The following is a 24,689-nucleotide window of genomic DNA, read 5'->3' as shown; positions in this document are numbered from 1 at the left end:
TCTGTCTTTATTTTTCCTTCTTTATTATTCTTTCTGAAGGTTTTACTTGTATTACTCTTTACTTTGGTTTCATTTTAATGAGTCTGTCAATTTTTGCTGGCAGAAGTATGGCTTACAAATTTAGAATCAGAAGAGTTGATTTAAGAGTTCCACAGCTATATAATCTTGTATCTAACAACTGATGTCATTTTTAACTGAGCAGAAAGCCCCAAAGTAAATGCTTTGATGCAGTGGTGAAATGCACTTACCTTCGCTTCTGGTTCAGGAATGTGAGTGCGCGCACCTCTTCTGCGCATGCGCAGAGGGTCAAAAACAGGACGTAATGATGTCCTGGCAGGTGGGCAGAGCCTCCCGCCGCTGGTGCTACCAGTTCACGCGAGCCAGATAGATCCGGACGGATTTCACCGCTGCTTTGATGGATATGTCAATCTATATTTATATTAATTGGCTATGAGCATGAAATAGTTATTATCTTACATTATTTTGATGGGTAAACATGCAAATGTGATTAAGATCTCTTTCTGTCATTGTAGTTTTTAAGGCAATTTTAAGAAATTTCTTTTTAATTAAATATTGTCCCCTAATAAACATTTATTTAAATTGAATAAAAATGTATCTCTCTTAATTTGTGCTCTTTGAACAATTAACGCACACAAGGCAAATATTTCCTACTAAATACAACAAATTGTTAAAATCCTAGAATCTTCATTATGCGAAAGGGTGGACATTTTAATGGGAAAATAAGTGAAGCAGAAATTCAGTAAGATTGCTTTCCACCTTATGAAAAAAGCAGTCAATATGTTTAGTCAAGAAATTAGTATAAGAAAGAGTTACTCAGTGACAGTGATGCTGCTACCGGTAGTTAGTTCAGATGGTTTTGCAACTGAGGGGAGACTTTAGATTAGCACAACCCTTGATCACAATAGACTCTTCTCCCTTGTTCTTCAGTTTGCTTGCATATTTCTGTATGTCAGAAAGATCCCTCCATCCAACCTGCCTGATTTTAAAAAGAAAATTTACTTTGCTTTTAGATGGATTTGAGTCCTAAAAATCATGGTTACTGGAGAGCAGACTTTGTTTTTGTTGCCATTCACTTTCTGCATTATGATATGAAAAGATTATACTGCACTCTACATCATTTATAGAAGTCAGAATGAAATTAGGATCTCATAATTTGTTTTAGACTAAAGGACAATGTTGTAAGAAACACAACCCCACCCCCTGAGACCAGCATGATCAGGTGTCACCTCTAGGGATTTTTAAAAATTACTTTTTGGGGTAATTTTGATGCTAAATTTGCTTACAATGATCCCTAATTAATTAAGATGCTAAATCTGCTTGCAATGATCCCTAGTTGCAAGTATCTTAAGTGTTGTATTAACTTGCACATTAATTATGAGATCTAGTTGATAAGCACATTGCCTTTTGTCATCTTTTTGGGAGAAATTTCCAGGCTCAGGCTGTGGAATCTCCGAATAGAAAGAAAGGGGCACTGAAACAGGCGTTTTCATGTTGACGGTATTGACTGGGCTGTATCATCAATAATGAGCTGCATGGATCAAGGAACTATCAGTGGAACAACTCCCGGTGTTCCTCTGTTCACACTTTGTATACCAAACCCACCGATCAGTGGGTTTAGATGTAGGCGTCCAGGCATAGTACTAAGCGACCAGGAAACGCAGATCGCTTTTGGTGAAGACTCCCGACGGCACAGTGGGGAGAGGTTTGAGAGAACCGGAGAGGGGGCTCTAATGTGGAAAGACTCGGCCGAGGAGGACGCCACTAGGGAGAGAAGGAGGAGGGGTTAGATCGCATTCCAAGGGAGCTTGGAGGAAAAACGGAATCAAAGAGGCGAAAAGCGGAAAAGCGCCCGGGCGCAGTTTAGGCGCAGGAGTGAAGCCGGGAGCAAGTGGGATTCAGGGGACGGAAAAGAAGCGAGGCGTGGAGATAATTGCGCGGATTCATTCCAGGCGTAGAAGGCTCGGTCTATTATTTTCTATTCCTCCGCCTACCTTTTCCTGGTTCAAGAATAGCTCTGTAGCCCAGCAAGAAAGAGAGGCGCATCGATTTTCGCCAGCCGCGAAGAAATTAAAGGCGGGAAAGCGCACCGAGAGAACTGAAAAGCAAAGCGGCGCCATGCCGTCCAGCAACCGTCCTGGCGGCTCAGCTTGGACGACGCCTGCGTGGAATTGGAGCCGTGACTCGCTCGGGAAGGTAGACGGCTCCGAGGGCGGCGTGGACGCGGCGTGGTCAGGGAGCAAAGGCAACGGAAGCAGAGACCCCTACGGGCGGGACGAAGACCTGGCCAAGCTGGAGATTGCCGTCCTGGCTCTGACCTTCGCCTTAGCTGTGCTGGGCAACTTTTTCGTGCTGCTAGCGCTGCATCACACGCCGCGCAAAAAGGCATCCCGCATGCATCTTTTCATCCGGCATCTGAGCCTGGCCGACCTGGCGGTAGCTTTCTTCCAGATCTTGCCCCAACTTTGCTGGGAAGTCACGCACCGCTTCCATGGGCCCGACGGGCTCTGCCGCGTGGTGAAACACCTGCAGGTCTTCGGCATGTTCGCCTCGGCGTACATGTTGGTGGTGATGACGGCCGACCGGTACATCGCCGTGTGCCACCCGCTCAAGACGCTCCAGCAGCCGAGCAAGCGCTCCCGCTGCATGATCGCGGCCGCCTGGGCGCTCAGTTTCTTGCTCAGCGTCCCCCAGTACTTCATCTTCTCCCTCAGCGAGGTGGAGAGCGGCTCGCAGGTCTATGACTGCTGGGCGCACTTCATCAAGCCGTGGGGGGCTCGCGCCTACATCACTTGGATGGCCGGCAGTATTTTCGTGGCGCCCGTCCTCATCCTGGCCACCTGCTACGGCTTCATCTCTTACCACATCTGGAGCAACGTCCGGGACAAGACGCGGCGGCAGAAGCGAGAGTGGGCTCCGCCACACGAGGGCGCCCTGCGCAAGGGGCTGCTCTTCACGCCTCAGGTCAGCAGCGTCAAAAGTATCTCGCGCGCCAAGATCCGCACCGTCAAGATGACCTTCGTGATCATTTCGGCTTATATTGTGTGTTGGGCCCCTTTCTTCTCGGTGCAGATGCGTTCCGTCTGGGACGACCACGCCTCCTGGCAGGGTAGGTACTGTGGTCAGATCAGCTACTGATCCTGTCTAGTATCTGGCTCCCTGGCATATGACTCCAGACAAAAGCCATTCGCTTGGGCCCTTGCAAGATGCTTAAAACATAGCTGCACTGCACTTTTAAGCTGTTCTTCACCTTTGCTGATGCCAGATGGCTTTTAATCCAAATTAAGAAAATTCTGCCCAATTTGGGACACTTTGGAAGCAGCCAGGCACCATTCTTCCTCCCCCTCTGTCTCTCTCCCCTCCTAAACTATTATCCTGCTCTGTTGCACTTCCAACTTTCTGGGCCAGGAAAGCAATTGCAGATGCTTTCTTTTCTGTGAACGTATATACTTGCATATGCGTACTGGTTCATATAAAACCATATGCAAATTAAATCCATATATACAAAGTTAAAGCATCAAAATGTTCATAAAAGTAAGCAGAACAAGAAGCTTTAAAATGAAAAAATATATTTTTTGCACTTTCCCAGTTTGGTACAATGTTTGTTGCAGCTATTGTTACATAACTCCCTCAGCAATATTTGTGTGATATTAAGAATGTCTTGATTTGAAACATAGGAAAATTTATACATATGTTATATAAGTTTATATACCCGTATGTCTCTTACTATTCAACTGCCTTTGTGAACCAGCTAACCTATGTACTGTTTCATGATTTTTTCCCATTCCTCAAAGGATTTCATCCTAGAAGGATTTCATCCCAGTCCTCAGCCCGGATGAATATTACTGCAAAAAGTCACCTTGCAGTATTTATTCAGCTGGTTCATTTGGGAGCGGGTAGAAAAGAAAAGAAAAATATTCTAGCATTTAACTGGTAGGCTTCTCTTAAAAAAAATCTGCTCAACTGAAAAGTGAGCATCTCAGAAAAAGAGAAATAGTAAATTTTAAAAGCCAGATTTTGAGCCATTAATCTTCAGCACATCAGGCAAATATTATTGCCCTGATATGCTGAGTGGAATACCATGCAACAGCAGCCTAGATCAGAGATCAGCAGGGGAGCAAACATTTACTCAGTTGAGGGGAAGTTACTGTTTCTTTGCTCAACAGCTAATCAAGCTGCCTAGGAAAAGTAAAGTGAATCAGGCAAACCAGAAAGCAATGGTTAAGCCAGAAAACAAACAAAATATGTTTGCCAGGGCTCAGGGGGAGTAGAAGATGGCATCATCTGTTGGTTGGTGACCCTTTCTCAACAGGATTCCAAGCCTACATTCCACTTAACACAATTTTTTTTTAAAGCAGAATGCTATTGTCTTGAATGTGTGTAATTTTTTGGTGCCTCTCATTTATTACTCTCATTTATTTCAGTGTTGGAAACAGCATTCAGTTTTACCATGTTTGCATTTCAAGAGGACCTAGTAAATATATAGCTTTTTACATGATATATTTTGAGACTTTCTTTGAAAAAGTGTTCTGAAAATAAATCTAAAGAGACTCATTTAATATCTCATCTTAATGGTCATTCAATTGTAATCCTGACTAAATGGGGATGCATCATAAAATTAAATGCACCATAACTTCCAAGTCTTACATTTACTGCAGTTCACTTAGAAATAAATAGATTGGTTCAAGGAACCCAGTATTACCAAATTAAAACCCAGTATCAAACTAAAAGTGTCAGAACTTTCAGGATTCTCTTGTACTATGATTTTGCGTAAACTATTTTTCCCCCTATTAAATTCAGGATAGGATTTAGCTAACTCTTTTTAATATATATATAATATAATTTTATGCACATTTCCATATGTATTTCAGGTGGTCTTTATGAATAAATGTGCTAGGGTTTCAGCCTAAAATTTAAATGCTGTGCATCAGTACATATGTCTGTAACCTTGTTCAGGGTTTTTGGAAGATATTGGAAATTACCTTACACATGTCAACAAGCTTAAATATCAGTGTCATAGGATTTTATAATAGAGTGTTCCAAAAGAACAGAATATGTGTAGCTCAAATTTGAAGTTTTCAAGTTTTCGTGCTCTCTGAGCTTGGTTGTTTGTTTGCAGACATTTAGTTATCTAACTAGGTAACATTTGCTAGTGAGCATGGGGTTTATTTGCTTGAGGGTGTTTCATTACCCAGATAGTAACACCTTCAGTGCTAGTGAGTGGGCTGTTCAGCAAAAAACAATACCCTAATCAAGGAATTACCAAGGAGAAAAATACACCCCACAAACACTGGCAGAGCAAAATACTGTATATAAACAGGGAGCAAACCCCCCACTTACTTGCACTGAGTTTAAACTCATTTGCATTGAGTTTAAACCACCAACGTTTAAACATTAAAAAATTCTGTTTTATATATTTCTTTCCTATATAACGTGTGAGGAAAACACAGTAACTTGTGTAGATTTTAAAGCAGGAATATATATTGATATTTTTCATTGTTATATACCAATGCATAGAACTGCCACTGTATATAAAAAAAATCTTTCTGCCTGGAAATATACATCTAATAGAAGCCTACACTTTACCTGATAGGATGATACCCCTGTACAAATTAATTGAGACTAAACTCTGTTGAATTCACTGGTGTCTGTTTTTGGCTACATAGCCCAAAAAGTTTGGCTATTTGTAAAATGCTGAAAATTTAACAACTAATCACAATCAGCCAGCTGCATTTAATATTTAATAATATTGAATTTAGATTTAATAAGAAATATGTGCTGTCCTTTAAACTGATGAGATGAAATATTTTCTCAAACAAAATTAATGAAAAAATATCCAGTATCTGTGTGATCATTTTCCTCTTCATTGTTTTGTTTTAATCTCCCACAATAAATAGCAAAACTAGAAAGTTCATTATCATCTCATTGGTTTACCAGAGTAAGGGGAATTCAAGCATAAATGCCATTCTCACAATTTCTGCTCTGAAAAAAGATCTCAACTTCTCTATCTTGCATTTCCACTTGAATTTACAGTAAAAGATGCCACAAGGAATATTTGCTTTCTAAATGACCACATACTAATACTGACTTTGTTACTGTAAGCAATATTAAATGTACTTTGTTACTGTAAGCAATATTAAACCAATTTTACAGTCTGAATTATTCTGTTCTACAATAAATTCAAATGATTCTTTAATTTCAAGGTTATGGATAGCCATTTGTTATTTGTGATGATATACAATATCGTGTCTGTTTTAGCTAGTTCATCCCAAATTTGCCCATGGTTAGCTGACTTGCACATTATTAACTGAACGATGGAGAATCTTTTTTATTTAAAAAAAAATTGGCACTGAGTCTTGTATTCTTAGAGGAAGTTCCTATCCTCTAAGCAAGCTTTACAGCAGAAGCTTTAATATTAGCAATAGGACAGTTCCCTGGAAGTCATCTGAGTTGCATGGAAGATGGAAATTATGGCTGCTTTCTTCTCAGCAGTATATTGTTTTTGGTAGTCACCTTGGTCATCTTCATAGTAGGCCTGATATTTTCTGTAAATTTGTTTTTGATCTGTGTGTGTTATAAATGTAAAATGTACTAAATCTATGAACAAGCCACAAAGAATAGGATAGGATAGGATTGGAGTTGGAAGGGACCTTAGAGGCCTTCAGTCCAACACTCTGCTCAGGCAGGAAACTCTATCATTTCAGACAAATGGTTGTCCAATCTCTTCTCAAAAACTTTCAGTGTTGGAGCATTTACAACTTCTGGAGGCAAGTTGTTCCACTGATTAATTGTTCTGTCAGGAAATTTCTCCTTAGTTCTAAGTTGCTTCTCTCCTTGATTAGTTTCCATCAATTGCTTCTTGTCCTGCCTTCAGGTGCTTTGGAGAATAGCTTCACTCCCTCTGCTTTGTGGCAACCCCTGAGATATTGGAACACTGCTATCATGTCACCCCGAGTCCTTCTTTTCATTAAACTAGATATACCCAATTCCAGCAACTGTTTTTTATATGTATTAGCCTCCAGTCCCCTAATCATCTTTGTTGCACTTTCTAGAGTTTTAACATCTTTTTTACATCATGGTGACCAAAACTGGATGCAGTATTCCAAGTGTGGCTAGATATAATAAATGATAGAGTTCTATAACTTTTGTCAAGTCGAGTTATAATTGTAAATCAAAGTAATCTGCTCCTAAACCATAAATAAAATAAAAGTATAGTGAAAGGACCAAAAGGTAGGTAAGACAAAAACAGAATGTGTGAATCTGTTGTGATGGACGACACATTCAGTATGATCCAGTAGCTTAGTCATTTTATTTATTTGTTTTGTTTATTGAATTTATATGGCCACCCATCTAAGAAAGCAACTCTGGGCAGGCAACAGAATAAGAACTGTCTTCCTGGGAGGAGAAAAGAGAGGGCTAGCAGGGATGGCCCCAGTCTGATTTTGGATGGAATGGTGACCAAATGCTGCAATAAAGAAGCCCTGCCTGATCCTTCCAAATGACTGTTTTGATTCAGCAGGACCCAGAATGTGCCCTTCCTGCCAGAATGATGGGGCAAGTAGCTTCAGAGAGGCAGTTCCTCTAATATCCCAGCTTAATACCACAAATTGCAGCCAGAAGCCTAACATGGACATATTGTGGTTATTAGAGCAACTTTACTGAAGGAATATTTTGAATGGAGTATAAATACCTGTTTACCTTTGAAAATGTAATGCAGAATTATAATCTTACAAAATTTAATGCAGATTTTTCTTAGATTTTTCTTTTAAAGAAATATTAGCATACTAAATTGTAGGTCTTTGTTAAATAATGCTCTACTTTTTCTCAACAGATTCAGAGGATGTAGCAATTACAGTGACTGCCCTTTTGGCCTGCTTGAACAGTTGTTGCAATCCGTGGATCTACATGTTTTTCAGTGGGCACCTCCTACAAGACTTCTTGCAGAGTTTCTTGTGTTGTCGAAAAAGATTGAATAAAGAAGATACTGAGAGCATCAGCAGAAGACAGACTTCTTTCACTAATAATATAAGTCCAACAAACAGTTTGGATACATGGAGAAAATCACCAAATTTATCATGATTTATTAACCATTTCAATTTCTTTCTAGGCCATTGATAAAATACTGATATCTCTTTGAGTGCCAAAACAGCACTTTAGCTACCAAGTATCATATGATCAATAAAGTAATCAATTGGCAAAAAAGTTACCATTTTATGTTAATGAAAGCTACCAATTAATATGTAAAAATATATGTGAACATGTAGTCAATGATATTGATGGAAAATCAGACAACATGCAATATTTTTCCAGACAGACAATTATAAACCTTGGCATTAATCCTTAGTGAGGTACAGCATTCTATGAAGTAATGGCTACCACTCTCTAAAAATATTTGCCCAGTCCCCTCAAAAGTCTTGCTGAGGAACATCCTAATCTTTCAAAAAATGACTAAATACAGTACTTAACTCTATGATCAACCATTTATAGGTAGTCCTTGATTTATGACTGCAATTGAGTCCAAAATTTCTGTTGCTAAGTGAGACAGTTGTTAAGTGAATTTTGCCCCATTTTACAACTTTTCTTGCCACAGTTGTTAAATGAATCACTGCAATTGTTAAGTTAGTAACACGGTTATTAAGTGAATATGGCTTCCCCTTTGACTTTACTTTCAGAAAGTTGTAAAAGGTGGTCACATGATCCTGGGACATTGTCATAACCATCATAAATATGAGTCAGTTGTCAAGCATCTGAATTTTGATCACATGTCCATGGGGATGCTGCAACGATTGCGTGAAAAACAGTCATAAGTCACTTTTTTCAGTGCTGTAGTAACAGTCATTAAATGAACTGTTGCAAGTGAAGGACTACCTGTATCAAAATCCTATTGGAAACAATGAATGGGCCTGATCTAAAGCTATGTAGATGACAAATAACTGTGGAACACCAAACCAATATTGATTTTTCAATAATGAAATACTATGGAAAGTTTTAAGCTATTCTGAGAAACAGAAAAAACAATATAAAGTATTGGATTCTTTAAGGGAACCCATTGAATGTTTATATCATTTGTAATATAGTATGTAATAAATTGCTTGCTAGTGACTATCTTTATATTTAAGTAGGTGCATGGACATATTTATAACAGGGCTTTATCAACTTAAAAGTGTCAGAAAAAAATCATTGTTATTCTGACAGCAAAAGAATAAAAGTTTCTTTTATCAATCTAAAATTAGAATTTAGAAGGCTGGCCAGTGATATATTAAGAAGTTTACTTTTTATATTGGCATCGGCTGACATCAGTGGTTCATTTGATTGAACTGGCACTACTCAAGAGAGACCACACATCATATGCACATATAAGTCCATTCCTATGACAAATGAGGTTCATACACTGATTGGCTGGTGGTACAATTCTTTGTGCTTGAGACTGGAAGGCAGGTGGCAGTTTGGAGGACCAAATTTTAAAAAAAGAATGTGTTTGGTTAAGAGGCCTCTAGAAGCAGGTAGTTCTTTCATATTTCTTTGTATATTTTTTAGAATAGAACACACTTTCATTAGTGGCTCAGCTGAAACTTGGATCAGTGGCATTATATGATTGGAAAAGAAATATACTTTATTTATTGTACCATAGGTAATTTTTAAAATCACAGGCTGTCACTTTATTTTTTTATTGGTTCTCATTACATCTCTGTGGCACATATAAGTATATATATATATATATATATATATATATATATATATATATATATATATGCATATTCTTTCATAAAAGCCTATGAAAAAAGAAAAAAGATATATATATATATATATATATATATATATATATATATATATATATATTTCATTTTTTTTTTTCATTTTATTAGATTTCTATACCGCCCTACTCCCGAAGGACTCAGGGCAGTGCACAGCCAAACAATAAAAACACATACAATACAAAATTTAAAAATAGAGTAAAATCAAATTAAATAATTTTGGCCCCGACAAATTTAAAACCCCAAACTTTAAAACCAATTTAAAATTGAATATATAAAATACTAAAAGATATTTAGAATTTTAAAAATCGTTTATAAAAGAGGGGGAAAATTAGGCCAGGCCGGCCTGGTGAAATAGTAAGGTCTTTAAGGCGCGGCGGAATATATATATATCCATCCTTTCTAAGGTAAGTTAAATGAGGACCCAGTTTGTGGGGGCAATAAGCTGACTTTGTATAAATATACAAAAGTATGAAGGCTATTGCTTAACGCATTGTAAGCCGCCCTGAGTCTCCGAAGAAGGGCGGCATATAAATCAAATTTAAAAAAAAAAAAAAAAAGTAGAAAAGCAGCACAACTCGCTTTTGCAACAACAATATTCTGGTGACTTTTATTTAGATAGTAGAACACAAACAATATTGCCAGGCCAAGTAACTAAAGTGACAGAAGGGGAAGAGGCAGAGGTTTTCCAGATAGTTTTAATGCAAAATTAAATATTTAACTGATATTTATGATATTTTTCCTACATTACTAGTTACTTTGCAATGTGGTATAATTATCCTGACTTTGTCATTTTGCTTGTTAAAGGTGTTTAAATGTGTACCAAAAGGGCATATTAAGTTTTCTCAAACCATTATATGCCCAATAGACTTTCATATAAATTTAGATGCAACAACTGACAATACTGTTTATTTCTTCAGTCTCTTTTAACCTGTTAATTTTTCTTGACCTTAATAAATTCCATTAGAATTTGGACTCTTTTTTTTTTTTAACAACGAGTTAATAAACCTTAATCCCAAAGGTGCTTTTTCAAGATGCAACTAGACTCTGTTTTTTCTTTGAAGACATTTCAACCAGAGCTAAAGAAGCTTCTTGGAATAGAAGCAAAATGTCTTCAAAGAAAAACCAGAAAGTCCAATTGCATCTTGAAAAAGCACTTTTGGGATAACCATGACCTGGATGACAGAGAATAAGTTGTCAGACAATAGACAATAAGCCTTAATATTGTATTCACTCAACTCATTCTACATTTTGAGATATCATTTTTCAACTTAAAGTGAACTGCTCCAAACTCGATTGCAGAAAATATGACTTCAGCAACAGAGCGGTCAATGCCTGGAATATACTACCTGATTCTGTGGTTTCATCCCAAAACCCCCAAAATTTTGACTTAAGACTATCTACTGTTGACCTCACCCCATTCCTAAGAGGTCTGTAAGGGGCGTGCATAATAGCACCAGCGTGCCTACTGTCCCTGTCCTAATGTTTCCTCTACTTGTATCTATTTTATATATTCAATTCATGCTTATAATTATATAAATTACCTAATACATTCTTGACAAATAAATAAATAAATGGTGGGGAAGAAAAGAACATAGGTTAAAGGTAACTAAACTGAAAATGTATCCTGAAGAAAATTGTTCATATAGAACATATTTTTAAAATTATAATATTTGTTTGTATGCATATATGGTATATTTTTTATTCTTCCATTCAGTTTTATCCTATTCTTGGAAATTGCCTGGATGCTTTCCTAAAGTTTTTTTGACAAGGTTTTTCAGAAATGGTTTACCATTGCCTCTTTCCAAGGGCTGAGAGAAAGTGATTTAAATCCTTGTGCCTAAGGCAGGATTAGAACTCATGGTCTCTTGGTTTCTAGCCTGGTTCCTTAACACCACACCAAATTGGTTCTCACCGATAGGACAGGAGTGAAATCCAGCAGGTTCTGACAGGTTCTGGAGAACTAGTAGCAGATATTTTGAGCAGTTCGGAGAACAGGTAGCGGAAATTTTGAGTAGTTCGGAGAACCGGCAAATACCACCTCTGGCTGGCCCCAGAGTGGGGTGGGAATGGAGATTTTGCAATATCCTTCCCCTGGAGTGGGGTGGGAATGGAGATTTTGCAGTATCCTCCCCTGCCATGCTCACCAAGCCACACCATGTCCACCAAGCCACGCCCACAGAACCGGTAATAAAAAAAATTGGATTTCACCAGTGTGATAGGATATATGTGAATTAGATAAATCATGTTCAAGAATTACATTTGGTAAACTTAAATATGGCATTTTTTTTATTTAAAATTTTTTAACAATCATTACAACAATTTCCCCCCCTCTCATCCCCCATCTCCCCTCTCCCTCCCACCCCTCTCCCCCCCGACACCCATCCCCTGGACTTCCCAGAACAAAAACAGGGTATAGCATAACAAACATAAGCCAAAATAAGCTAACTTTCTGTGGTCTCCAAACTCCCCCTTGCTCTTTAACTCCCCTTTCAACTAACTAAACATATTCAAAAAGGAAATATAGATTTCATTCATAAGCTATTTGAAACTTTTTAGTCTGATATTTGTTTTGAATATAGTCAATCCATCTTCTCCATTCCAATATATATCTTTCATTTGAATGGTCCTTCAAATATGCTGAAATTTTAGCCATCTCTGCTAAATTCACTACTTTTAATGTCCATTCTTCAATAGTAGGCAAGTCTTCCTTCTTCCAGTACTGTGCCACCAAGAGTCTGGCTGCTGTTATTAAATTTAAAATCAATTTAGTCTCTATAACAGTACAATCTGTAATTATGCCTAACAAAAAAAACTGGAGTAAATTTTATCTTCTTTTTGAGAATATTTTGGATAATCCACCATATTTTTATCCAAAATGCCTTAATTTTTTTTACATGTCCACCATATATGATAAAACGTGGCATCATCACATTCACATCTCCAACACTTAGGTTGCACACTTGGATACATACAGGCTAGCTTTTTAAGATCCAGATGCCATCTCTAAAACATTTTATAAAAATTCTCTCTTAAGTTTTGGGCTTGCGTGAACTTCACATTTCTAACCCATATTTTTTCCCATGTTTCCATCATTATTGGTTCTTCAATATTTTGTGCCCACTTTATCATACAGTCCTTGACTAACTCCGTTTCTGAATCTATTTCTACCAATGCATTATACAACCTTTTTATATGCATTTGACTTTGATCTCTAATCTGTTTTACCAAGTTCTCATTTTGCAGAAAACCAATTTTCTGGTCTTCTCTCCATCTAGCTTGCAACTGTACATATTGAAACCATGTTCGAATTGTCTTTTCTTCTCTTAATTGATTCAAAGATTTTAATTGTAGTATACCTCTTTCCTTGTTAAGAAGCTTTTTATATGTAATCACATCCTGCCTTTGCTCTACACTTATATTCTCTATCGCGTGTCTGGGTATTGCCCATAATGGTAACTTCTCGTTTAGTTTATACTTGTACTTTTTCCAGACACGCAATAGAGCATTCCTTAATATATGACTTTTAAAAGTCTTGTCCACTTTCTTATCATATAATAAATAAGCATGTCACCCGTAACCCAAATCATATCCCTCAATATTCAATATTCTTTCTTCTGTTAAATTCATCCAATCACTCATTGCTGATAGAACAGCTGCCTCATAATAAAGTCTTAAGTTAGGCATTTTGAGGCCTCCTCTTTCACGTGTATCCTGCATTATTTTTTGTTTTATTCTCGGTCTCTTCCCTGCCCAAACAAAATTATTAATACCCTTCTGCCATATCTTCAAATTCTCATTTTTTAAGTATTGGTATCATTTGAAAAAGAAACAAAAACTTAGGCAAAACATTCATTTTTACTGCTGCTATTCTTCCTAACAAGGATAATTGTAATTTTTTCCAGTTTTCCATCTCTCTCTGTATTTTTTGCCACAACGGATCATAATTATTCTTAAATAATTTCGCATTTGATGTCATAATATAAACCCCTAAATACTTAACTTTTTTTACAATTTCAAATCCTGTTTGTCTTTCTAATTCTTATTGATTTATAGTCATATTTTTAGTTATTATCTTCATTTTCCCTGCATTTATTTTAAATCCAGATACTTGTCCATATTGATTAATTACATCCATTAAAACTACAACCGACTGTAATGGTTGGGTTAAAGTAACAACCAAGTCGTCTGCAAATGCTCGTAATCTATAGTCATACTGCCTAATCTTAATTCCACTTATTTTGTCTGTTCCACGTATCTTACTTAACAAAAATTCCAAAGTCAAAATAAACAATAATGGAGACAAAGGGCATCCTTGTCTTGTTCCTAAATATGGCATTGAAATGCCAACATTCTCTAGTTTTTTTACTGTTAATCTATATGTTAGTATCATGTACATACTGTTTAAACTAGTAAAAGAATTTACCAATGAGGCTTTAATTGAAATATATGACTGGGATTATGGCTATTTATATATGTTGGTTGAAATTGATTATTGCTTGCTATTAAAAATGTGCAAACATTTCCATGCTTAAAACTTGCTGTTTTAAGTATTCTAAGTTTAAAACACAACACCCAGGGTTTTGAAGTTCTGCCTCAAGCTCCTAACAAGTGGGGAATTTTATTTCACTTTGTTTCCAATATTGCAGTATCCTGCAATTGTGTTTGCCCTTTTTTAATTCTTAAAACAGAGGCTTGGGGAATGCATTAAAAATGAAGTAGGCACATATTCCATTTCTCTGCTCTTAACTGCATCTTATATAGAGAGAATTAAGAGACTTTGTATGCATGTTTAGACGTTTAAAAGAAACATTTTGGACATTAATTAAAACTTTGTTTGCCCAGTAGGTAAATTTACTGATGTTTTTAAATTATTTGCTACTGGAATATTACAATTAATGGCTTATAATGTAGCATTCCTATCCCCTTTTCTCTTCTCCTTTCTTTTTGCAATATTTTTCACAAACTGCCCATTCTAAAAATATACATTGAATACTTTTGTATGTTAAAATTATAACTTTGCTGTTGAGGTTGTAAGTTATTAAATGTCAACCCTGTATGTTCATTTGATCCTTTGTTGAGCTTTACAGGCAGACTGCCACATCTAAAAGCATGCACTGTATACACAGTAGAAAGAAACTTCAAACCACGTATTATACTTTTTCTGCTTATTGCACGTAGTCCTCAAATTACAACCTCAATTGAGCCCAAAATTTCTGTTCCTAAGTGAGACATTTGCCCTATTTTACTTGTCACAGTTGTTAAGTGAATCACTGTAGTTGTTAAGTTAGCAATACAGTTGTTAAGTGAATCTGGCTTCCCCATTAACTTTGTTTCTCAGAAGGGTATAAAAGGCGAGATCACACGACTCCAGGACATTGCAACTGTCATAAATGTGAGTCAGTTGCCACCCGTCTGAATTTTGATCATGTGACCACAGGGATATTATAATAGTCGTATGTGTGAAAAAAGGTTGTAAATCATCTTTTTTAGTGCTGTAACTTTGAACGGTAACTGAATGAACTGTTGTAAGTCAAGGACTACATCTGTTTTGTTCCAGTTTGTGTTAAATGAATTTATTTCCTGCTATTTGACTCTGCTCAAAGCTCTCTGATTGTTAGATGCAGATTCTGATTGCAAAACTGCTTTACTGTTACTTCTGGTGTTTACTATGATAATTTTAAACAAAATAAAATAAAAACATTGGTCAATTTTTCTACAAGTTAAGTAGAAAATAAATAGCATGCAGCATAGTCCTTAGAGTGAATGGTTGATTGACAAAAAAAAAAAAAAAAAAAACTTTGAAATTAAATTGTACATATGGCACCTGTTATCAACTTTGTTCCGTTAGAATCTAGATCAGGGGTCCCCACACTTAGGCCGCAATCCACTACCAGGTCATGGCTTATTTGGAAGCGAACCGTGCAAGTGTTAGGTCGCCATGCATGCATGCAAGAGCAGCTTGACTTGCACGAATGGTGTGCTGGCATGCATTCATATGCATGCATAGCTCAACTTGCACAACTCGAGCTGGGCTTGCATGTACACCGTCCCATCCTTGTGCAAAGTCAAGTGGCACGCATGTGTGCATGCATGCTGACCTGCCACTCGTGTGGCCGGTTCCCTTCTCCCCACCCCCAGCCAGGATGCCAAGACACAAAGTTGGGGACTGCTGATCTAGGTCACTTGAAACATTTAAAAGTTTTTCTGAGCTTAGAACATTGAACACTTTAAATTTCCCCCCAATATATACTGTCATTTCTGTTATATTAGTCTACTTAGCAATAAGCATATTTCATGAAAACTGGATTTTAAAACTCAAGCAGTAATTCTTAATTAGTTTTAATAACTTGTAACTTATTATTTATAACCCATTGTGAAAGAAAAAAGACAAATCCAGATGGAATACCATTTTGCCTTTTAAAGCAAAAAACAACAACAAAAAACCCACAACAAAGGTGTAGTCCCTACCTAGAGCAGCTTTCGTTACAAATTCACAGTAATTCTTCATTTATTTTTTAACAACCTTTCTATTTTGTATCAAAGCCAGACTAGAACTGCAGAGTAAAGCCTCCCCAGGGATCAGCAAACATAACTTCACATTAAAAGTGACCTTCCATCTAATACTGCAGGGGTTTTTTTACTGCAAATTTTATTTGCACGACAAGGAGCCATTTATACAATACAAACTGATCTTTACATTTGAACAATTATATAGCTGACTGTTCCCTACCTCTAAAATTTTTTGGTTTTTTGTGTGAATAAATTCAAGTTTTCCTCTGATATAGCTGAAGTCTAATGCAGAGATAATGATGAAGAGGATTTACAAGGAAAGACATTCAATCATGCAGATCCTTATGTTCATTTTGAAATGGTATATCCATCCAGGTAGTCCTCGACTTACAACAATTCATTTAGTGACTGTTCAAAGTTACAACAGCACTGAAAAAAAGTGACTTGTGACTATTCTTCACACAACCATTGCAGCAACTCCATGGTCATATCAAAATTCGGATGCGTGGCAGCTGACTCATTTATTACCATTGCAGTGCCCCGGGATGATATGATCACCTTTTGTGATCTTACAAGAAAGCCAGATGCACTTAATAACCATATTACTAACTTAACAACTGCAGTGATTCACTTAACTGAGGCAAGAAAGATTGTAAAATGGGGCAAAAATTCACTTAACAAATGTTTCACTTAGCAACAGAAATGTTGGGCTCAATTGTAGTCATAAGTCGAGGACTATCTGTACTACTTCTTATCTTCTGCTAACACTAGAACCAAAGTTTCTGGAATGGCACCTCTGTCTTGTTGGAGATAAACCTAGCCTAAATTCACCAACTAGCCTTTCATACCTTTTAGACACTAACTCAACACTCATGCAAGGCATCCACAGCATTTCTGCAACCTGAGTGGCAGTGCACAGTTTTATGAGCATATTAATAATACCTCCCTGCAAATGTACTCTCCCAAAATTTCATTTAAATGGAATAACAGGGAGAAAAGGACTGAATCCTGGTACCCCAGAGTCTCAATTGTTTACCCTATGTTGAAGAGAAGTACTTCCATCTTTGCAGGTGGGCCATGGATGTACCATTATCAATGATATCAAACACCACCAAGAGTTATATCAAGAGAAGGAGAACTACATTTCCTTATCAAACTACCAGTATACAGTATGTTATCCACGAACCTGTTTCTCTACATCTCAGTTTAAGTGAAAGTGATAGAAATTTTACTTCCAGGACTTTTGTAACTATCTTCCCATCCCTTGCAAAACTTTCCCTCAAAAAGAAGCATTCTGAAATGGTCTGTTAAAGAGAAGGTGTACTATCACTCTTTCAAGATAGGTAGCACCTCATTTTATCTTAGAGAAGCATTGATTACTTTTGGACTCTAGATGCCTACTCAGGAGTGGCTACAGTTAGTATTCAGTAGTTTTTTTCTAAATATATATTGGAGAGCTGTCAATTTATCCATGACTGCTTCAAAGTGGTTGTCACTTCATGAATTCACAGAATCTCTCTGATCCTACGCGCATCATTTGCTCTGCAATGAGATAAGCATTCTTGTATAAAGATTCAAGACAAGTCTTTTGTGTTAAAACAATTCAGATTCCAGTAGAGTTCCAGTTTTCCAAAATGGAGCTTTCTTCTAAAAACAAAAAGATCTACTGTTAAGTTGGGTGAATGAGGACGCAACAAGCCAGGCAGTGAGTGACAACAGCTCTTTATTGTAGGGTGAGAACCCAGCGACTGACCTAGGGAACCAGCTCCCTTTATATACCTTGCAGCTGTGGTGGTCAGCCAATCAGCTGAAGGTCAGTTAGTTCAAACTTCCTGCCAAGAAAACCTATTTACATAGCACTCCTCCCCTCCCAGAAGTCACTTTGGGTTGCTATTTGCATACAAAGTCTCTCAGGTGACTAGGGCGTGTATGTATCCTGGTCGACCTGCGCAGTTCAGTTGGAGGGGAGGTGTCGAGCAGGTCGGAGGGACTCCCTGTCTCTCCCTGCTCTGCCAATGGAACCTTTGAGATCTCTTTGTGGGCGGCGACTTCTTCGGGTGGTCGGACCTCATTGATGGGGCGGTGCTGGATGCCAGCATCGTCAGCTAAGTCCTCCGCTGTACCCGGGCTTGATGTAGTTTGTGGTTCTGGTTGGTAGTCAGGGAGCAGTTCGTTGAAGTTTTCCTCGGCGTCTGTGGCTACTCGTCTCCTCAGTTGATCTATGTGCCTGCAACAAACTCTCCCATCCCCCATGTCTACCCTGTATGATTTAGGACCCGTGATTTCTGTGATTGTTCCTGCCTCCCAGAGTGGGCCCTTCCCATAGTTCCTGGCGTGTACTGGAGTCCCTATTGTGAACTCCCTGAGCTTCCTCTCACCCCCCTTGAACATCTCAGGGGAGTAGTTGGGATTCAGCCTATCCAGTACCCCTCGGAGCTTCCTTCCCATTAATAGGTCTGCCAGGCTTCGGCCTGTGGCAGTGCAAGGTGTGGAGTGCTGGGCTGTTAAAAATCGATCTATTCTTTCCTGCCAGTCCCCGGGGCCTAGGCGTGAGAGGACCTCCTTGGCCGTTCTTACAAATCTCTCAGCCTGCCCATTACTAGCCGGATGGAATGGGGCCGAGAGGATGTGTCTGACCCCCAAGTCCGCTAAATACCCCTTGAATTGTGTGGCTGTGAATTGGGGCCCGTTGTCCGAAACTAGGATGTCCGGTAACCCATGGGTGGAGAACAACTATCTCAGTTCCCTAATGACTGCGTCAGTGGTAGTGGCCCTCATAAGCTTAATCTCTAGCCACTTTGAAAATGCATCTACTATGACTATAAAGGTCTGTCCGTGAAACGGCCCAGCGAAATCTATGTGGATCCTGGACCAGGGCCCCTTGGGTCTTTCCCACTCCCTCACCGGTGCTGTCGGTGGATCTGGCCTAGACTCCTGGCAGGGCTGGCATCTCCCCACCCACTCGGTAATGTCTACATCCATGTTGGGCCACCAGACATAGCTCCTGGCTAGTCCCTTCATCCGAACAATCCCAGGGTGCCCCTCATGCAACAGTGTTAAGACTTTTTCCCTTAGGCACAAGGGAACAATAACCCGATCGCCCCATAATAGACACCCTCCTTGCATAGTTAGCTCGTCCCGTTTGCTCGCATACTGTTTAAATTCCCCGCCCCCAGTCTTCTCTGGCCACCCCCTCATCATCCAACTTGCAACCATCCAGATCACGTGGTCCTTGGTTGAGGCTCTCGCTACTTCTGCTGATGTAATGGGCCCCGAGTCCAATACGTATATCAGCAGGATGGGGATGCCGGATGTGGGGTCTTCCAGCTTGTCTCGTAGGGGGCATCAGCTGAGTGCGTTGGCGTTGCCCATATCTGCCCCTGGTCGATGTACCAGGCGATAAGAGTATGCTGCGAGGAAGATGGCCCAGCATGTCATCCTGGGCGATAGGGCTGCTGGTATTGGTCGGTCTCCTGCGATGAGACCCAGGAGCGGGCGATGGTTGGTGATCAGGTCAAAGTCCCTCCCAAATAGGTACTCGTGGAACTTTTTTACTCCCGAGACGGCAGCGAGAGCCTCCTTGTCAAGCTGGCTGTAATTTCTCTCGGCGCTCAGTTGTGTTGGGAGTGGGGTCCTCCGCAGCTGGCGCAGTCATCCCTGGGTCTCCGTCGGTCCAGCCTGGACTGCTTTGTGCGGTAGACCTCCTCCTCGGACTCCCCTTCGCTCTCGGTGCTTACGGCTTCACGGTGCATGGTCACCGACCTCTGCACTGTCCGGCCATGGATGGTCCCCTGTAGTCTCTTGGCAGCCTTTACGGATGACTCTTGGGCTCTTGCTTCGTCTAGTGCGATATGCAGGGTCAGGTTCGATCTCGCAAGTAGTCTCCTTTGTAGCCGGCAGTCCCTCACTCCGCAAATTAGTTGCTCTAGGAGCATTTCATCCAAGTCTCGGTACTCGCACTGGTTGCGGCCTTACGTAGGGCAGCGACGTACTCGCTGATCGATTCCCTGTCCTGCTGCAGCCTTTGCCGGAACTCGTACCGCTGGACGTACTTCGAAGGCATTGGGGCATAGAGTTCTTTCAGCAGGGTCTGCAGCGTTTACTATGATATGGTGTGGACTGAATTCGGCTCCGATAAGACTTCGGCCATATCGAACACCTGTGGTCCGCAGTGGCTCAGGATCAGGGCCTTCTTCTGAATGTCCGGTAGCCCTTGCAGGTCGTTGGCCACCATGAAGCACTCGAACTGAGACATATAGGATCCCCACTTTTCTTCCTTGGGATTGAAAGGCGCTGGCAGTGTGTAGGCAGACATCGTTCATGATTCTCCGGTGCTCCGCTCGCTCGCCTGGCTGGATTCTGGATTTGGGCGTTCCACGTCTCTCTCGGAACGTGGTTTCAGCTCTTTCTCAGTTGTGGCTTCAGCTCTTTCCTTGACTTCTGGCCTCAAATCCCACCTTCGTCGCCAATGTTAAGTTGAGTGAATGAGGACACAGCAAGCCAGGCAGTGAGTGACAACAGCTCTTTATTGTAGGGTGAGAACCCAGCGACTGACCTAGGGAAACAGCTCCCTTTATATACCTTGCAGCTGTGGTGGTCAGCCAATCAGCTGATGGTCAGTTTGTTCAGATTTCCCGCCAAGAAAACCTATTTACATAACATTTACATTGTCTGATACATTTTCAGGAAGGATAGCCTGTGATGAGATGTAAACAATGGCAGATAGTCATAATCATAATGTCAGGGGGGAGTTTTCTTCAAGTCATATCAACAGGAAACTACTTTAGGCATTGTGACATGGTGATTATAATAATTATATGTTGCTGTTACAGAGCATTCCTTGGTACCATATTCTTATTTGGAGTAAAATAATGCTTTAATAACATCATTTGATAGATAGCCTGTAAACTGGATGCAATATATGAATATATAAATTATCCCTTTTACTTTGAAATTTGTCTTTGTGGAGAAAGAAATCTACAACAAATAATATCAAGGCCTTATGTTCAGAATAAGAAATAATGTTCACTTATTTCTGTGTTTCTGCTCAACATTTTTTTTTTTATTGAAAAAGTTTTAAAAACAAACATATTTTCCCCACAACCCCCCCAACCCCCCCAACCCCCCCTCCCCCTCCCCGACTTCCCAGAGCAGAACACAAGGTATTTCTATTGATCTTTAACAACAATCTAAATTGCATAACCAATCAATAAACTAACACCCCTATAAAAAAAAATTTCTTAACCCCCCATATGTAAAATCCTATTTCTTAAACATAATACATCTAATATCACTTATATAACACTTATACAAATAAGAAAAATCATTCATAAGCTATTTGATATTTTTTGGTCTGGTACTTATTTTGTATATAATCAATCCATCTTCTCCAGTCCTGTATGTACCTTTCTTGTGTGTGATCTTTCAAATATGCTGAAATTTTAGCCATTTCGGCTAAATTAGTCACTTTCAATATCCAATCCTCAATAGTAGGCAAAAAATCCTTCTTCCAATGTTGTGCTACCAGCAATCTTGCTGCTGTTATCAAGTTCAAAATCAATTTAGTCTCTGCAACTGTACAGTCCATAGTTATACCCAGTAAAAACAACTGTGGAGTAAATTTCAATCTCTTTTTGAGAATATTCTGCATCACCCACCAGATCTTTATCCAAAATGCTTTGATTTTTCTACAAGTCCACCATATATGATAATAAGTTGCATCATCACAGTCACATCTCCAACATTTAGCTTGCACATTAGAATACATATGTGATAATTTTTTAGGATCTAAGTGCCATCTATAAAACATTTTATAAAAATTTTCTCTTAAATTTTGTGCTTGTGTAAATTTCACATTTCTAATCCAAATCTTTTCCCAAGTTTCCATCATTACTGGCTCTTGAAAATTTTGTGCCCATTTAATCATACAGTCTTTAACCAATTCAGTCTCGGAATCTATTTCCAGTAAAGCACTATACAACCTTTTAATATGCATTTGTTTTTGATCTCTAATTTGTTTAACCAAATTCTCCTCATTTTGCACAAAGCCAGTTTTTTGATCTTCCTTCCATCTAGCTTGAAGTTGACCATACTGAAACCATGTATAAATTATACCTTCTTCTCTCAGTGTATCTAAAGATTTCAAATACATTACCCACCTTTCCATAATAAGAAGCTCTTTATAAGTAATCACCTCCTGTTTTTGTTCTGTACTTATATTTTCTATTGCATGTCTAGGATTTGCCCATAAAGGTATCTTATAATTTAACTTATATTGATATTTTTTCCAAACCCTTAACAAAGCATTTCTTAATATATGAACCTTAAATACTTTATCCACTTTTTTATCATATAACAAATAGGCATGCCATCCATATAACAAATCATGACCTTCTAAATTCAAAATTCTCCCCTCAGTTAAATTAAACCAATCACTGATTTGTGATAAAACCGCTGCTTCATAATATAATCTTAAATTAGGCATTTTAAGACCCCCTCTTTCCCGTGTATCTTGTATAATTGTCATTTTTATTCTGGGTTTTTTCCCAGCCCAAATAAAAGTATTAACATCTTTCTGCCATTCTCTCAGATTTTCATCTTTCTTAAGCACAGGTATCATTTGGAACAGAAATAAAAATCTTGGTAAAACATTCATTTTAATTGCTGCAATTCTTCCCAATAAAGACAACTGTAACTTTTTCCAATTTTCCATATCCTTCTGTACCTTCTGCCAAAGTACCTCATAGTTGTTTTTATATAATTTTGTATTTGAAGCTGCTATGTATACCCCTAAATATTTAACCTTTTTAACTATTTCAAAATCTGTTAATCTTGCTAATTTGTCTCTTTCAAATGTAGTCATATTTTTAACTATCATCTTTGTCTTATGTGAATTAACTTTAAATCCTGATACTTTCCCATATTGATCAATTATATCCAATATGTATGGAGCCGACTCTATAGGTTGAGATAAGGTAATAACCAAATCATCTGCAAAGGCTCTTAATCTGTAATCTTGTTGTCTAATTACAATACCCTTCAATTTTTGTGAATCACGTATCTTATTCAATAATACCTCCAAAGTCAAAATAAATAATAGTGGGGACAGAGGACACCCCTGTCTTGTTCCTTTCTCAATTTTAAAAGCCTCTGTTAAACCTCCATTAACTATAATTTGTGCTGATTGCTGCTGGTATATCGCTCTAATTGATTGTGTAAAATATTCCCCAAAGTGCATTTTTTCTATTATTTTAAACAAAAATTGCCAGTTCAAACGATCAAATGCCTTCTCTGCATCCAAGAATATAAACGCTGCAGGAACTTGATTATTTTTTTCCAAATATTCCAGTAAGTTTACAATTTGTCTAACATTATATCTCATTTGTCTACCTTTTATAAACCCTGATTGATCATTGTGAATTATTTGTTGCATAACTGGCATTAGTCTATTAGCTAATATTTTAGCAAAAATCTTATAATCAGTATTCAGAAGTGAAATTGGCCTGAAATTCTCCGGTTTAATGGAATTTTGGTCCTCCTTTGGAATTAGTGAAACAAAGGCTGTTTTCCAAGAAGGTGGTACTCCTCCTCCTAATTGTATTTTATTAAATAAAATTTTTAGTGGTTCTAACATTTCGGATTGTAAATGTTTATAATAAACAGCTGTTAGTCCATCTGTTCCCGGAGCCTTACCTATTTTTAATTGTTTAATTGCTCCAACAATTTCCTCAGAAGTTATTGGCTGATTCAATCTATCTCTCTGTTCCAACGTTAATTCAGGAATCTCCATCTTTAAATATCTATCAATATCAACATCTTGAATTGCATCTTTAGCATATAATTTTGTATAAAACTCCAAAAAAGCCTTTTTTATTAAATTCTGTTGATAAATCTCTTTACCTCTAAATTCTATTTTATCTATAATACGTGATTTCTGTTTTTTCCTCATCGTGTAAGCCAACCATCTCCCAGGTTTATTAGCATTACAAAATGTGTTATGTCTGGCATATTGTATGCTAGTTGCTACTTGCCCCGCCATTAGCATATTAAATTGCTCTCTTAAAATATTAATCATATCTTTTGCCTTTTTATCTCCCGGATTAGTTATAAGCAATTGTTCTTTCTTTTTAATTTCCTCCTCTATCTCTTTCCGTCTATTTTGTTGTTTTAATCTATGTTTATTATTCAAAAAGATTAATGTTCCTCTCATATAAGCCTTACACGCATCCCATACCATCTCCATCGAAGTTCCTTTGTTCATGTTATTAATAAAAAATTCTTTCATTTGTTTTTTAAGCTCACACAAATTGTCTTCATATCTGAATAAATTCTCATTTAGCCTCCAAGACCTCCTTTCCCCTCTCTCCTGCTCTAGTTCCACCCAAACCGGGCTATGATCAGTTA

At 38.3% G+C, this 24,689-nt stretch overlaps 1 protein-coding gene across 1 annotated transcript; it reads left to right on the top strand.

Moving 5' to 3' along the window:
• Positions 1-2,136: 2,136 nt before the first annotated feature.
• On the top strand, positions 2,137-8,097 carry AVPR1A (arginine vasopressin receptor 1A). Its single transcript, XM_070947429.1, has 2 exons — positions 2,137-3,127; positions 7,850-8,097. The coding sequence occupies exons 1-2, from the start codon at positions 2,137-2,139 to the stop codon at positions 8,095-8,097; spliced, it is 1,239 nt and encodes a 412-aa protein (XP_070803530.1).
• Positions 8,098-24,689: the final 16,592 nt, after the last annotated feature.

Source organism: Pituophis catenifer, unplaced genomic scaffold (genome assembly GCF_029215685.1).
Source record: "Pituophis catenifer annectens isolate HBS135680 unplaced genomic scaffold, rPitCat1.0.hap2 SCAF_7, whole genome shotgun sequence".
Lineage (NCBI taxonomy): Eukaryota > Metazoa > Chordata > Lepidosauria > Squamata > Colubridae > Pituophis > Pituophis catenifer.
The sequence above is the reverse complement of the archived record's forward strand: the minus strand, read 5'-3'. Positions and strand labels throughout refer to the sequence as shown.

Coding starts and splice junctions, on each gene's coding strand:
- AVPR1A (XM_070947429.1), top strand. CDS start 2,137: ATGCCGTCCAGCAACCGTCCTGGCGGCTCAGCTTGGACGACGCCTGCG. Junction 3,128..7,849: donor CGACCACGCCTCCTGGCAGG/GTAGGTACTGTG, acceptor TTTTCTCAACAG/ATTCAGAGGATGTAGCAATT.